A 15,542-nucleotide genomic window follows, 5' to 3' on the forward strand; every position below is an offset into this window, starting at 1 on the left:
TGGAAGTGGAAACTTTCAGTGATTTTTAACCAATGGTACTAAATGCAAACATAAGTCTTGCTCTGCAAATACAAAGCCTGAACAGCATGTTGTGGTGAAAATGGTGCACAACACTTTTGCAGCATCTTCCATATTTGGAGGAACAATAAAGGATTCTCAATGTCCAACACATGTTGTAGTCTATCGCAATCATTTACATTTTAACAAACAGTTGATGTGCAGGCAAAGCAGATTCTACATTGCTCCTCTTAAATTTGAAGTTCAACGTCTACTTGTTATCTCCTTTCCATCCCTCTGGCATTCCCTGTGAAACTCATAAATTTGTTCTTTTAGTAATTTGGAGGCAAATGAGGTCACATATGACCTCTGATTAGTATATATTAGTGCATAATTAACCTATGATGCAAAATGTTCTGATATATTTATAGGCAGTTTTCACTTTGAACATTCACATTTGAAATTTAAATATGCAAGATAGTTCTTACAATTTCTGTCCTTCATGCAGTTACATTATCCCTTGCAAGGGCATCAAACATTTGCAGTAGGGCTACTACAGAATCGTGAACTGGTACCCTTTTCACCATAGTATCTCCACTGTTTTAAATGTCCAAAAGTACAAATACTTATTTGGCGTTTTTTAAAAAAAAAAAAAAAATTAAGAATAGCCTGTCTCTAATTCTGTGTTGCAGAGCTCAATGGCTATGTTTCAGGCTTCTCAATTTTGGTGCAGGTACAGCGTAGAATAAAGACCACCACCAGTCAAGATGAGTTCTTCCCGGAGCCAGTACTATGGATAAGAGCTAGTCAGACTATATTGACAATACTTTTTAATTTGTCCACATAAACATTTGATTTCTTCCCTCTCAGTGATATGTCATTCCATATCCCAAGAACAAAATTTCCACAACTAATTCATCTATCAGGATGCCACATGACTAGTATCATTATCATAACCCTTGTGTCTATTCAGCCATTTCAGTTTTTACTATTTAAGAATGCAGTTGGTTTATATTATTTTTATAAATGTTTTATTCATTAAACATGCTTATATGAGCTTATACTTAGTGCTGGGTGGTATGACCAAAATTCTATATCATGGTATTTTTCAAAATTATACCGGTTTTACGGTATTCAATGGTATTTTTTTCCCATGCATGAGTGGATGTTAACCACATTTTCCACTGCAATTACTGTAGAAGACTGGCTAAGAATAACCGATTCCACTGTCATGAGCATTGTACAAAAAACCATTTTAATGTACACACAAGTATTAATACAGGTTTGCATGGCCCCATACAGTGATAGTTTTCAAGGGGGTGGCACTAATGAAGAGAAGAAATCACATTGCATGATCGTTGCAGTCAAAATATAGAACCTTTTTATTGAACAAATTTTGCAAACACCTTATGATAAAATTTTGACATGTTTTCAACCATCCAAAGAGGCATTTAGACTTAGTAAAATATTCAGAGGTGCTTGTCAAAAGTTGTATTGCACTGAACATGTCTTAGAAAAGGAATAAATAGTGAATATTTTTTGTAAACCAACTATACTTTCTGTTAATGTTAACAATCTCTGTCCACTGACATGTTAAGTGACTTTTTAAACAACTTTACCATCATTAAACTGCATAATATTTAAACTAAATAAATAATAACAATAAAATAAATAATACAGTAGTGCAACTTCCAGCAATAATACTATTACTTCAAGCCCAGGTGCATTACACAGTATTCACCAAATAAAAATAAAATAAAACAAGTGCAACTTGATGGTTCAGTTGGTAAAGATATCTCACCATTTAGGCAAACTGCATTAATATGGACCTTGCTTCAAGTTAAGATATATACATAAATAATAAAACTGCAACTTGCATTTATAATGCTATTTGTGGTATTGCCCTACAGAAGCGTATTAAGGCCACAGTGAAGAAAAAAAAACTACATATCGAGAGTAAAGTCGACATGTTGACTTTATTCTAAAGATTTCCACTTTAAACTTGACGCTTATGTCGAGATTAAAGTCGACATTTCCACATTATTCTCATAGTTTATTTTGTCATTAAAGTAGAATGTCGTAAATTAAACTTCATCTTAAAATGAATATTTTATTTGCTAGATTTTCTCAAACCCCGTCATACGTTAATGTAGCACATTAAATGCTTTGTGTTGTGTTCCCTGACCCAGTTGTTAATCACTAAGCGCTTCTTAAACTGACTTCCTCCGCACTAAGAGGAGGCGCCAGCAGTGATCGCTGCACAGAATACATTCACTTCATGATATTCCTGCTCTCTGAAAATTTATAATGCAAAGATAACTACTTGATATAATTTTTATGATGAAATGCATTAAAGCAGGTATTAAACATGAACGGTAGTGCTGCTCCCTCGCAGTAAGGGGTCCCCAGGTGTACATTCAGTGTAAACTTTATGGCAGGTGTGACGAGGCTTCAAAAAACTGGATGTATGAATGGGTATTGCACAGGTTTAACTTAAATATTGTGTAAATGTTGGGTTCGTGATCTGGTGGTCGGAGACATGAACATGGAAATCAATGGATATTCTTCTAAGCAAGCTTTCTTTATTGCATGCATGCTGTCTCTATCTGACGTACCAAACCCCAAGTTCCTATCCTTTTTCTTCCTTCACATAACCAATCACCACACGATAAATGTCGTTGTGAAATTAAACTTAGTTATAAACTTAGACCATGGAGTGTTCAGAACTTTAAAAAAAAATTTCATTATACATGTTTAAATATGCCATCCATTCAGGATTGTGCCCATCCCAGCAAGCATTATGTGCAAGGCAGGAGCAAATCCTGAACAAGGTGCCAGCACATCGCAGGGTGAATACGAGTAACACATACACTAGTAGGGTTAATAGAGCATAACAAAACCCCACATCCTACATGAAAGGAAACTGAAGCATGTCGAGTAAACCCACCAGAAAAGCATGAAAATTTAAAGCAGGGAACACCCAGAACCCCTTTACTGCGAGGCAGCAGAGCAACCTCCACGCCACCGTGCCCTCACATGATTAATACATGCTTTAATGCATTTCATCATGAAAATTAAATGTTCAGGGAGCAGGAATACCATGGAATTGATGTATTCTGTGTGCTGCCTGCGCCTCCTCTTAGTGCAAGAGGAAGTCAGTTTAACATGGCTCGGGGAACATAACACAAAGCATTTAATGTGCTACATAACTTACGATGGGGTTTGAGAAAATCTAGTAAATTAAATATTCATTTTAAGATGAACTTTAGTTTACGATGTTCTACTTTAATGACAAATTACGAGAATAAAGTCAACATGCCGACATTAATCTCGACATAAATGGCGAGAACAAAGTAGAAATGTCGAGAATAAAGTCACTTTAATCTCGATGCTTATGAGAGAATAAAGTCAACATGTCGTCACACTATTACACAGTACCCAGGTACATTACACAGTATTGAAAAAAATAAAGCAAGTACAACTTGGCTTGCAGTATTAACTAGTAGTATAGAAACAGTATTTACACATTTGAACATAATGGTCCACATCCGACCCTTTAAATCCAAAGTATCTCCAGACAACAGACATGACTCCTTTTCCCAGCAAAAGTTCTTCTGTGTCATCATGTTCAACTTTATCGTCTGCTACAGCTTCAGTTTCGGAATGTTCTCTGTCCATTTTCACCACGCAATACCTCCACTACCGCATATACTCCGTGTATGCCTGTTTAGCGGTGTAGCAGTGAAAAAGAGCCCCCGCGCAACGCCTTTACTAACGCATGTACTCCGTTGTATGTTTTTAGCAGTGTAGCAGTGAAAAGGTCCCCCTTAAACAGTTTCCCGCTGCGCCACATTCCGAACGTTGTTTAGGCAATTCAAACCGGTGTTCCGGTATAAGAAAAATCCATATCATAACAAAAATAAAAAACAGTTTTTGGTATGAACCTGTATACTGCCCAGCACTATTTATACTAATGCTGTTTCACTATTATTTATTTTATAAATTAGATAAAATGTCAATTTAATTATAGAGCCCATTTAAAACATCATCAGTAATACTGTAGCTAAAGTGCTTTACATTAAAACATACAATGAACATAAATTAAATGGTAATAAAGTACAATTAAAATTAAATACAGCCTGCAGTGATTTAGAGAAAAAAAAGAATATGACTGAGTAGGGCAACCATCAGTATCAGTGAAAGTCACTGAAAGCTAGAGCAGGGGTCTCCAAACTTTTCAGCCCGCATTAACTATCAAACAGCAGTTTGGGGCCGACTACACACTCGAGGTCCAAATAAAAAAGAATCAAAACATAGATGTTGTTTTTAAATTTTTTATTTAATATTATTTTATTCAGTTATTATTTAATAACACATTGATACACTACACATGAACACCTGTATTAGTGGGAATGGTGAAATTGTTTCCTGGATGCCAAAATAGCAGACATTTCTGGCTTTAGATTTGATGTCCCTAATATCAACAGTGACCTGAGATTATCATCAGACAAGTTTGTTCTCAAATTGTTCTTCATGTATTTCATTCTTGAAAATATTTGTTCATACAAGTATGTTGTTCCAAAGATTGAAAGGTACCTTGATGCAAAAGTTTTGACATTAGGAAAGTCTTCCTTGGGCAAAAACTGGTAAAAACCCACCAGTCCTCCTTTGAACTTGTCCCTAAGGAAGTCATTTGCTTGCAACTCAATGACCTCCAGCTGCAGTTCATCTGGGCAACTGGCCACATCTGCTTCAAATAGGTTTTGAAACAGTCTCACTTCTTCTGCCTTTGAATCCAAGTCAGAAAACCGCTCCTGAAACTGCAGCTGGATGTCTTTGATGATCTCGCATGCAAATGATGTGGGGAACTCAGCTGTTGCTTCAGCCATGAAGACCTTGCACTGCTGAAAGTGCGTCAAGTTGTTGGCCTGTACTTATTCCAAAAACAAGACAAGTTTAGATCTGAAGGCCTTTAGGTGGGTGTATAGATCAGAAACTAGATTTTTCTCTCCTTGTAGTTTTAGGTTCAGAAAATTTAAATGACTAGTTATGTCTGCAGCAAAGGCCAATTTCCATACCCATTCTTCATCAGATAGTAATGGCTGTGGCTTGCCTTTACTTTCCAGGAAGTCGCCTATTTCCTTTCATAATTCAAATACTCTGCTCATAACTTTCTCACAACTTAGCCATCTTACTGCTGTGTAATATGGTAAATCTTGCGCTTCTGTGTCAGTATCTTTCAACATGTCTCTGAACTGTCTATGGTTGAGCCCATGTGACCTTATTAAATTCACCATCTTCACCACAGGATTCAGTACACTGCTAATGCCCACATATTTAGCACACAAAGCTTTCTGGTGAATAATACAGTGCAGGAACATTGGTTGTGGAATGTTTTTCTCATTACACATCTGCTTCACTTGTCCAACCAAGCCTTTCTTTATGCCACTCGTGTTCTTTCCTCCATCAACAGTCAGGCAACTGAGGTTAGTCCAGTCCAAGTTATAATCAGCAAATGTTTTTTTCAATTCATTGAATATATCCTCTCCGGTAACAGTGCCATACATGCTATGTAGGGAAGCCAGCTCTTGTGTTATGTTCATGTCTTCATCCACACCTCTAATGAACACAAGCAGTTGAGAGGTGGAACAGCTGTCCAGCGATTCATCCATTGCAATTGAAAAATGGCGAAACTTGCTTGCATTTTTCGTTATTTGAGTCACAATGTTTTCACCTATGTCTGCAACACGGCGGGCAATGGTATTTGCACCCAAAGCTACATTTTTAAATTGTTTCGACTTTTCTGGGCAAAGTTCCTCAGCCACCTCCAACAAACATTCCTTCACGACTTCACCATCTGTAGACGGTTTGCCACTTTTAGCCAGGACGTAGGCAACTTTATAACTGGCCTTAGTTAAGGATTCATTTTCATTTGAGGATTTACTGAACAATGCCCTCTGAGATGTGAGTTGATTTTGTAATTTAGAAAATTTTTCGGCACGAACTTTACCCTCCAATTGTGCATATTTCTCCTGATGTTTGCTTCAATGATGACGGCGCAGGTTGTATTCTTTCATCACAGCCACGGCTTCGTTGCAAATCACACACAATGCTTTCTCGCAGGATTTGATGAAGAAGTATTTCAAACTCCATTCTTCTTGAAATTGCCGACACTCATCGTCTATTTTTCTTTTCCTCTTCTCGGCCATCGTTGGGCACTAAAATAAAGTGACTTCAACATGAATAAATAGTGAAACTGAAAGTATCTTGCACACAATATCGCTCAAAAAACCTGATTATGCAAACTAATTTCGTCGCAATTATAGCTGCAAATGACCCGAAACAATTTTTAAAAATTCTTATGATTTCTTAAGTTAAACTTACCTGAATATAGTCTGCAAATATATCCACTTATGGTAGAGAGATTGTACCTTGTAATGTTTCCTCTTCAGAATATTCGGAAAATTCTTGTTAAACTAACGACATTCCCAATACTTTATACACACTGGTAAGTAATTACGCGAAGGAAATTATCACTAAATAAAATAGAGTGCAACATGTTTCGCAATTAGACGCTAACTGACACCAACACCTCCTCATCGCAGCAGTCAACTGCAACTGGCAAACTGTGATCAAAATAATCAAGTCTTGAACAAGCAGCAAACCATTTAAAAACTCTGCCACTAGATGGCGTTATATCATCTCACTGACTGTGAACAGAAGTAGAAAAAGTAAGCAGTGAATAAGGTTTTGCAATGTAGTGATCGGTTGAAAAACATAACACACTACTGCGCGCCTCTATTTTAATTCGGTAAAAACGTAACGTCCACGTAAGCGGTGGCTGATCTTGGCAGGATACACGTAAATTTCCGTAATTTTTTTCCGTAGATAAAAAAGTCTCCACGGGCCGGATGAGAGGGCCTCGGCCCGCGGGCCGTAGTTTGGAGACCCCTGAGCTAGAGAATAGAAATGAGTCTTCAATCTAGATTTAAACAGTTCAATTGAAGGTGACTTCTTAATGTAATGAGGTAAAAAGTTCCACAGAATAGGTAAAGAGGCTGCAAAAGCTTTTTTTCTCCTTAGTTTTACACTTCATACAAGGAACCATAAGAGGCAACTGAACGGTAGATCTAAGTTCTCTGGATGGCTTGTGTAAAAGACAAAATTCAGATAAGTAGGCAGGAACGTGCCTGTATAATGATTTAAAAACTAGCAACAAAAATTTCAAGTCAATGTAAAGAAGCTAATATTGGAGAAACAGAATCAAACGTCCTTGCTCCAACCAAAAAACGGGCAGCAGCATTCTGAACAAACTGCAACCTGATCATCAGGGATTTGCTGATCCCAGAAGACCATTTGCAGCAAGCCGAGAAAAGCATGATTACCTTTCTTAAAGTTCCCAGGAGAAAAAAAAAGTTTGATCTTGGCTAAAAGACAAAGCTGGAAAAAGCAGCTCTTGAATGCAGAGTTGATCTGTTTCTTAAAAGAGAGGTTATTGTCAAAAATGACACCAAGATTATGGACCTGCAAAAGGGCCGAGAAGTTCGATATTAATTTGAGCTTTGGCAGGAGGGCCAGCTCTCATCACTTTTATTTTATTTTGATTGAGATCAAGAAAATTGTTAGCCATCCAGGATCTTGGTTCAAAATGACAATTGTGCAGCCGAAGGAATATAAACCTGTGTATCATCAGAATAACTGAAGTATTAAATTTCCTGAAAATAGCTCCTATAGGATGAAGATATATAGAAAATTAAATAGGTCCCAAAATGGATCCCTAAGGAACACCACTTTAACAGAAGCAGTAGATGAGAAAGAAGAATTGAAAGACACTGAAAAGTGTCTACCACTAAAATATGACCTGAACCAGTTAAGAGCAGCCCCTTTAAGCCCTACCTGATGTTCAAGCCTCAACAGGAAGATCTCATGGTCAAAAGCTGCAGAAAGGTCTAGAAGGACAAGGACTGCACCTCCACCTGAGTCAGTAATGAGAGAAATGTCATTAAATACTTTCAGGAGGGCTGTTGTGAGCTTAAAAGATACAGTTGAGATACAGTTTATGAGCTCAAAACTGTAGCAGAAAAGAACGACCTTAGATGTGCAATTGTGCATAATATTTCTGTTTATGATTTACAGTATCAATTAGCATTTAAATATAATTGTGAAATTTTTCCCCTCTTTGCGCTAGAAGTCACTTCAAAATAATATTTGGCCACATGTAACATTTTTATTTAATTTTACTTTTTTATTTCTTTTTTTATAGCTACCTGAAGCTTCCAGTCAGGCACTTTTTGCAGACAGCCAAGCTCATATTTGGGCACTAGAAGGTAAATATGTTTTTCTGTCATAGATTTAGCAGAATTGCGTAACATTCTGATCATTTTGTCATTGTTATAACTAAACACATGTATTACGAACTGCTCTGTAATCTATTGTTCAACATCACTGCTGCTTCATGCTTAAAGTACAGGTAAGACACTTTAATTTCCTCTGATTTTTATATTGGTATATCATTGGAAATCTTTTAAACTATTTTTAACTTGGAGGAAAATGATAAACTTGGGCCAAAACGGACAAATTTTTACTGTGTTCTTTAGTTAAGTTACATGAGGGAGAGATTGAATCATATAGTCTTATTGTACATTAGAACTGATGACCTCAGAAATGTAATGTGACTTTTTCCATTTTGAGTACTTTTGTCAATTATAATAATGAAACATTTTACCATAAGTTTAATGTTTTCTCAGCATCCTTCCTTATAGTCTATTGAATGATTAAACTTTTTCAGTTTATGAAGAAGCTCACTAGATGACATTAGTTTTTATGATAGAATAAATAAAAAAAACTCCGAAGTTATATTACACGTGGACAATGCTCAGTCAGACTTGGTGTACAGCCCCTTCAACACCTCAAGGAGTATGTCTAGTCACTCTGAAACCAGCTAGCAGATAATATCGCACCAGCATGCCTTGAATCTGCTGCTTATTCTCCTGCCAATAAGCTGTTCCTGGTAAAACACTCGCAAGAGGCACTAAATTATTTGTTCTTGTTTTTTCTCTAACTTCTGTAGCTCGTCCAATTGGGCAATCTACTTCACACTTAAACATAAAGAATTTTTTTCCAGCTTATGTTTACATTTACGAGGTGCTAATTTTAACTTGAACACATCCCACTCCACTGCAGACCATTCCGGTGCATCTAGTTTGGAAAAGACTGCCTCATGATTAAACGGCAAATTTTCAGTACTTGGGTTCCCAAGCTAAATACAGTCCAAATGAGAATTCAGATTGCAGTTGCAGGCTGATGATTCTAGATGGGCAACATCAAACACTAACAGCACAGATGCAAGTCTCCGAGACCCTCAGCTTTACTTGTTTTTCTGTTTTTTTCTGAAGCAGTAGAGGTCATGAGATACACCATTGGTGGTGTCTTGCATCCACTTTCAACAGATTTGACTTGCATAACTTTCACTTCACACATGAATAAACCTAATGGGACACAGCAGCTCCATACTCTTGTTGCACCTTCCTCAAAAAAAGAGTTTTTAGTCACCAGTATAAGGATGAAAAGTGATGTTACTTGGTGCTATGTGCATCTCCTAGTAGCATAAATAGTACAAAGGAGCACCATGTAATATTCCTTATTACTAATGGAGCTCAGTTACTTTTCATAATTTTTATGCAAAAAGAGGGTATGGATTTAATTTTAACAAGTTTCATTGAAGATTAGTGATGTCTTTTAAATTGAGTTAAGAACATAATTTTGTTGATTTTATTTCTCAACAGGGTTGTCTCATTTGGTAGCAGCTTCCTATTCTGAAGACAAGTTTGGAGTTGTGCAGACCACACTTCCTGACATCCTCAGTTCTATGTTGAATTTACAAAAGGTGAGAGTACATTATTTTGACCAGAAATGTATGAAAGCACTCAGAATAGTACTAATCCTAGTTTATTTAAATGTTTTAAATTAATAAGTCAGTAATACTGTAATATTTTACATCATTCCTAACTTTAGTATTATCATGTTCAAGCTATCCCATTTGTTGGTTTGTTGTTTAAAGGATAGTGTGAATTAATTCTTTCAGTTTCATCAGAGGCTCAGTCTACCTCCTAAATTAAATGTTTGTGTAGCTTTCATCTGATATTTGTTTTTTTGAGAGTTGGCATGCAGTACCATTTTTAATTTTCTACTCATGAACTGAAGCTGGTCTTATCACTCATGTTTCAAATGAGATTTCTCAGAATTAAATATGTGGAACATTCTCACCAGGCCATCAAATTAACTGTTTCACTGTTTAAAGGCATTTGCAATTACCTGCTAGTCAAAATAGAATGGCATTGTGACAATATGATTAGCACTTCAGTCTAATAGTTCCAGATGATTTGCATTGAATCTTCACCTTGTGGTTGTGAGCATTTTGTACTTTCTCCTGTGTTTATGTGGATTTTTTTTTTCAAGGTGCTCTGACATCCATGTCATCCAAAAACATACTGTCAGATTCATTAGCAAATCCTAATTAGCTCACCAATGACTTGTTTTTGCCATCCTTTGTCCAGGTTGTCATTCCATCCACATTACAAAGATGTGTATAGTTTTTTGGGTTTTTTTGTTGTATCTTAAAGTGGCCCATTGCATGAATGTTCATTGTAATAAACTGGCTCCTGTTCAAGGGTTGGTACTTACTTTATAGCTTGATATTGCTGAGCTCTTTTTTGGCACTGGTCCTGGGTTGAATAAGTAAGCTAAAAATGTAATCCGAAAATAGGTTATTACCAATTTCATTAATTTACTGAAATAACAAAACTGGCCTGGCATTTTATAAATCAATATGATTTTCTAATATCTGAAAAGAGGCATATTTGCTTAATGACCTTCTTTGAGAACTAATCTTCTACCAAATGGTAGCGCCAGAAAGCTTTTTATATATATATATATATATATATATATATATATATATATATATATATATATAGTACTGTGCAAAAGTTTTAGGTGTGAAAAAATTATGTAAACAAAGAAATATAAATAATGATTGTTTATTGTTATCAGTTTACAAAATGCAAAGTGAGCGAACAAAAGAAAAATCTAAATCAAATCAATATTTGGTGTTCCTACCTTTTGCCTTCAAACCAGCATCTATTCTTATAGGTACACTTGCACAAAGTCAGTGATTTTGTAGGATTCTAGTCAGGTGTATGATCAACCAATTATACCAAACGGGTGCTAATGATCATCAATTTCACACATAGGTTGAAACACAGTCATTAACTGAAACAGAAACAGCTGTGTAGGAGGCTTAAAACTGGGTGAGGAACAGCCAAACTCTGCTACCAAGGTGAGGTTGTGGAAGACAGTTTCATGTCATGGCAAGAGCACAGCAACAAGACACAAGGTAATTATACTGCATCAGCAAGGTCTCTCCCAGACAAAGATTTCAAAGCAGACTGGGGTTTCAAGATGTGCTGTTCAAGCTCTTTTGAAGAAGCACAAAGAAATGGGCAACGTTGAGGATCGTAGACGCAGTGGTCGGCCAAGGAAACTTAGTGCAGCAGATGAAAGACACATCAAGCTTATTACCCTTCGAAATCGGAAGATGTCCAGCAGTGCCATCAGCTCAGAACTGGCAGAAACCAGTGGGACCCAGGTACACCCATGTACTGTCTGGAGAAGTCTGGCCAGAAGTGGTCTTCATGGAAGAGTTGCAGCCAAAAAGCCATACCTCCGACGTGGAAACAAGGCCAAGCGACTCAAGTATGCACGAAAACATAGGGACTGGGGTGCAGAAAAATAGCAGCAGGTGCTCTGGACTGATGAATCAAAATTTGAAATATTTGGCTGTTGCAGAAGGCAGTTTGTTCATCGAAGGGCTGGAGAGCGATACAATAATGAGTGTCTGCAGGCAACAGTGAAGCATGGTGGAGGTTCCTTGAACGTTTGGGGCTGCATTTCTGCAAATGGAGTTGGAGATTTGGTCAGGATTAATGGTGTTCTCAATGCTGAGAAATACAGGCAGATACTTGTCCATCTTGCAATACCATCAGGGAGGCGTATGATTGGCCCCTAATTTGTTCTGCAGCTGGACTACAACCCCAAACATACAGCCAAAGTCATTAAGAACGATCTTCAGCGTAAAGAAGAACAAGAAGTCCTGGAAGTGATGGTATGGCCCCCACAGAGCCCTGATCTCAACATCATCGAGTGCGTCTGGGATTACATGAAGAGACAGAAGGATGTGAGGAAGCCTACATCCACAGAAGATCTGTGGTTAGTTCTCCAAGATGTTTGTAACAACCTACGAGCTGAGTTCCTTCAAAAACTGTGTGCAAGTGTACCTAGAAGAATTGATGCTGTTTTGAAGGCAAAGGGTGGTCACACCAAATATTGATTTGATTTAGATTTCTCTTTTGCTCATTCACTGAATTTTGTTGATTGATGAAAATAAATGATTAACACTTCCATTTTTGAAAGCATTCTTTGTTTACAGCATTTTTTCACACCTGCCTAAAACTTTTGCACAGTACTGTATATATCTGACTCAACTTTTTTTCAACATAGTCTTTGTCCACCTGTGAATTCTCTTAACTGAGTTGTACATTATTACAAGCTGTTTTGTGTGTATTAAAATTTTTTAACTTATTCTTACAATAATTAGGAATTTGGACACCACATTTTTCTGCTTGAAATTGTGTTTTTTTTTTTTTGTTCATTATGTGTTTTCTATAATGCATCTGAATAATTCCCTTGATCAGGTTTTTAGTCAATGCCAAGATTTTTCCACTATGTAAAGGTAGCATCTATATAGTTATGCCTGTTCTTAATTTCACAGCTACCTTTTCCTGAGAAAGAAATGGTACATGTAGCACAGTACATCATAATGGTTAACAGCACACATTTGATAGGCGCTTGAGAGAGAAAAATGTTTTGTGACACTGATAAAAGTATTTGATTGTAGATTGGGCTAGAACCTAAATACCAAAGGAGCAACGTTTTAACAGTATCATAGTTAAGTTAATAAAAGTTGTTGGAATATCTAACCAGGTCCAATGCTCCATGAAAAATTACAGATTTTCAACATGCATATGATATTGATGGGAAGCTGATTCAAAGCTTGTTAGCAAGTAAAGTCCCATCTTTCATAGTGTCTATAGTTCACTCGTTGCAAATGAGGGCCTATCCTTGGATGGGGCACTGATCTGAAGACACAGAGATGGACTCACACACACACACTGTCTATCCTGAGTGCTCGATATAGAGTGTCCCCTTAATCTCACATAAATGTCTTTAAATGCAAGAGAAACCAAATTTTCGCTGGTAATACCGAATACCCCTGTAGGCACAAGGAGAATGTCCAAATCCACACAGAGATAGATAGATAGATAGATAGATAGATATTGACCATTGGTAGAATTAAACCCTATGCCCTGAAGCTGTGAATCAATAGCAAGTACTGCCTGGATTAAAAAAAGTATTTTAATGTAATGTACTGTTTATGTGTTAATTATTCTTAGGCAGTGGATAAACATTTTAAGCTACCTCATGCCTCCAGCAAGCCAGTGAGAACATCAGGAAGTCTTGTTGATGCATCTTATAAAACTCTCAGATTTGCTTTGAGAGCTGCTTTGAAAACTGCCATCTACAGAATAACCAGCACCTTCGGTGATCATTTAACGTAAGTTTTGAATTCATCTCTATCTAGATAAATTATTCATGTGTCAAGTTTACATTTTGTCTACATAAGATTCTTTTAAAATTATATCAGCTGTGCCTTTTGCTATACCAAATATTTTTTTTTCTTGTCATAGAACAAAGAATCATCAAAAACCACTGCAGTATTCTACAGTGCAATCTAAGCCAAATTACTTTAAAAAGCCTGCTTTTTCTGATCATTTACAGTTGCCTGTATGTGTCTACTATGCCTAATAAACATTAATGCTAACATTTAGCAGACAATTATCTCTGGTCACCTCTCGCTCTGAAATGCATTGAAAAGCAGTATGCGGTGAAATGTTTATTTTTGCTTAGGACAAATAAAAATTCTAAAAAATTTTAGTTTCTTGAATGCATTGGTTCCAATGTGTTTAGTTCTGCACAGTAAAATAATATTTTATAGTTGTTTTTTCAATTGTCACATAATTTCCTTTTGTAATAAATCTTGTTGTAATGTGAAAGACACTGTTTAAATAAATCATGATATAAAACATTTTTTGTTTTAGGCATATAATTAAATTTCAATACTGTTAACCTCTTTGTGTGATTTATTCTTTGATCTCGGTAAGGTAAGATCTGACTCAGTGGTTTTAATGTTTATATTATTTTATCAGGCAAAAGCCAATGGACATCAACAGGCACTGCACTGTAAATTGTTTTTTTTTATTTAGAAATGTAACTCAAAGAATTTGTGATGTTTCAAATAATGCTGAAGTAATGAAATATTTTTCACTTACCATTAATTTTTTGTCAGCCTCGTTTACTGCTGATTTTGTGTATCCCAGCTAAGAACATAAAAATAATTAGAGTATGCGTGAGTAAGGTAAATGATTGTGATTATGCATTAATTTCTTGTTTTACTATAGTGCAGTTCAGATGTCAGAAGAACACCGAAAAAGGCTACAGCTGTTTTTGGATTACAAGGAATGAAAACTTATCCTTTTTTAGAAAAATAATACAACTAGGAGCTGCCACATACTTCTGATGAATGTCTTTTCTTTGGTATTACTTTTTAAATCACAACACCAGTGTTGTTTGATTTAGCACTTCCAAAAAAGCTGAGTTTTTAAATGTTGAATGAATTAAAGTATTAGTGTTTATAATTTTAATATAATATGGGTAAATTGTGCAGTAGCTGATATTCTAGACCTGGTTAGGGATGATATGTTTAGCAAGAGGTTCATCTCTATAATAAAAGCATTTGGGGAAATTTCTGAGGCAGCATACTGGTTATTTAATAAATGTTACAGCACACCTACTAAGCAGGTGTAGCCTGTTGAATTGAAAATAGCAACAATAAATTTTCAGAGGCAGAAGATAATTGTATATAGTTTAGTAATCTGAGGCCTCTTACTGTTCGGTTCAGATAGTCCCATTGCATTTTAAGAATTTTTCTACATTTGTACTCTTCAGTGGTACAGTAACAAGTTTGTGTGAATTATGTATACTGTAATTAAATGGATACCAACATATTTTACAAATGTAGCAAATTCTAAACTGCAGGATTTGTGAAAACAGCTCTGTTATGTATTAAGTGTGTTCTATAATTGCTATTTTTTCAATTGTATAATAAATATACAGTATATGACGAATTTTTAATATCATTGAGTTGCTTGTATTATGTAGACCATCATATACAACTAGCAGATTATGGTATGCAATTTATGGAAAATTCATTCTGTTTTTTTCTAGCAAATGGACTTTAGTATCCATTTTTTCCTGGCAAATGCATGTACCTTTAAAATATAATACTGTAATTTAAAACAAAGTACTGAACGTCTTTAGGGAGAACTTGACCATGCATAAAAAATGACCGTGCTCAAGCTTGATGTCTTTTA

At 36.0% G+C, this 15,542-nt stretch overlaps 1 protein-coding gene across 1 annotated transcript in view; it reads left to right on the top strand.

Annotated features, from left to right (window-relative positions):
- Positions 1-15,303, top strand: part of ndc1 (NDC1 transmembrane nucleoporin) — a 63,137-nt gene extending 47,834 nt beyond the window's left edge. The window contains exons 15-18 of the mRNA XM_028811241.2: positions 8,261-8,324; positions 9,783-9,883; positions 13,506-13,666; positions 14,571-15,303. Of these exons, the coding sequence (XP_028667074.1) occupies positions 8,261-8,324; positions 9,783-9,883; positions 13,506-13,666; positions 14,571-14,634 (390 nt within the window). The 3' untranslated portion in view covers positions 14,635-15,303. The remainder of the gene's footprint in view (positions 1-8,260; positions 8,325-9,782; positions 9,884-13,505; positions 13,667-14,570) is intronic.
- The last annotated feature ends 239 nt before the right edge of the window (positions 15,304-15,542 follow it).

The sequence above is a fragment of the Erpetoichthys calabaricus genome, chromosome 10, assembly GCF_900747795.2.
Source record: "Erpetoichthys calabaricus chromosome 10, fErpCal1.3, whole genome shotgun sequence".
Lineage (NCBI taxonomy): Eukaryota > Metazoa > Chordata > Cladistia > Polypteriformes > Polypteridae > Erpetoichthys > Erpetoichthys calabaricus.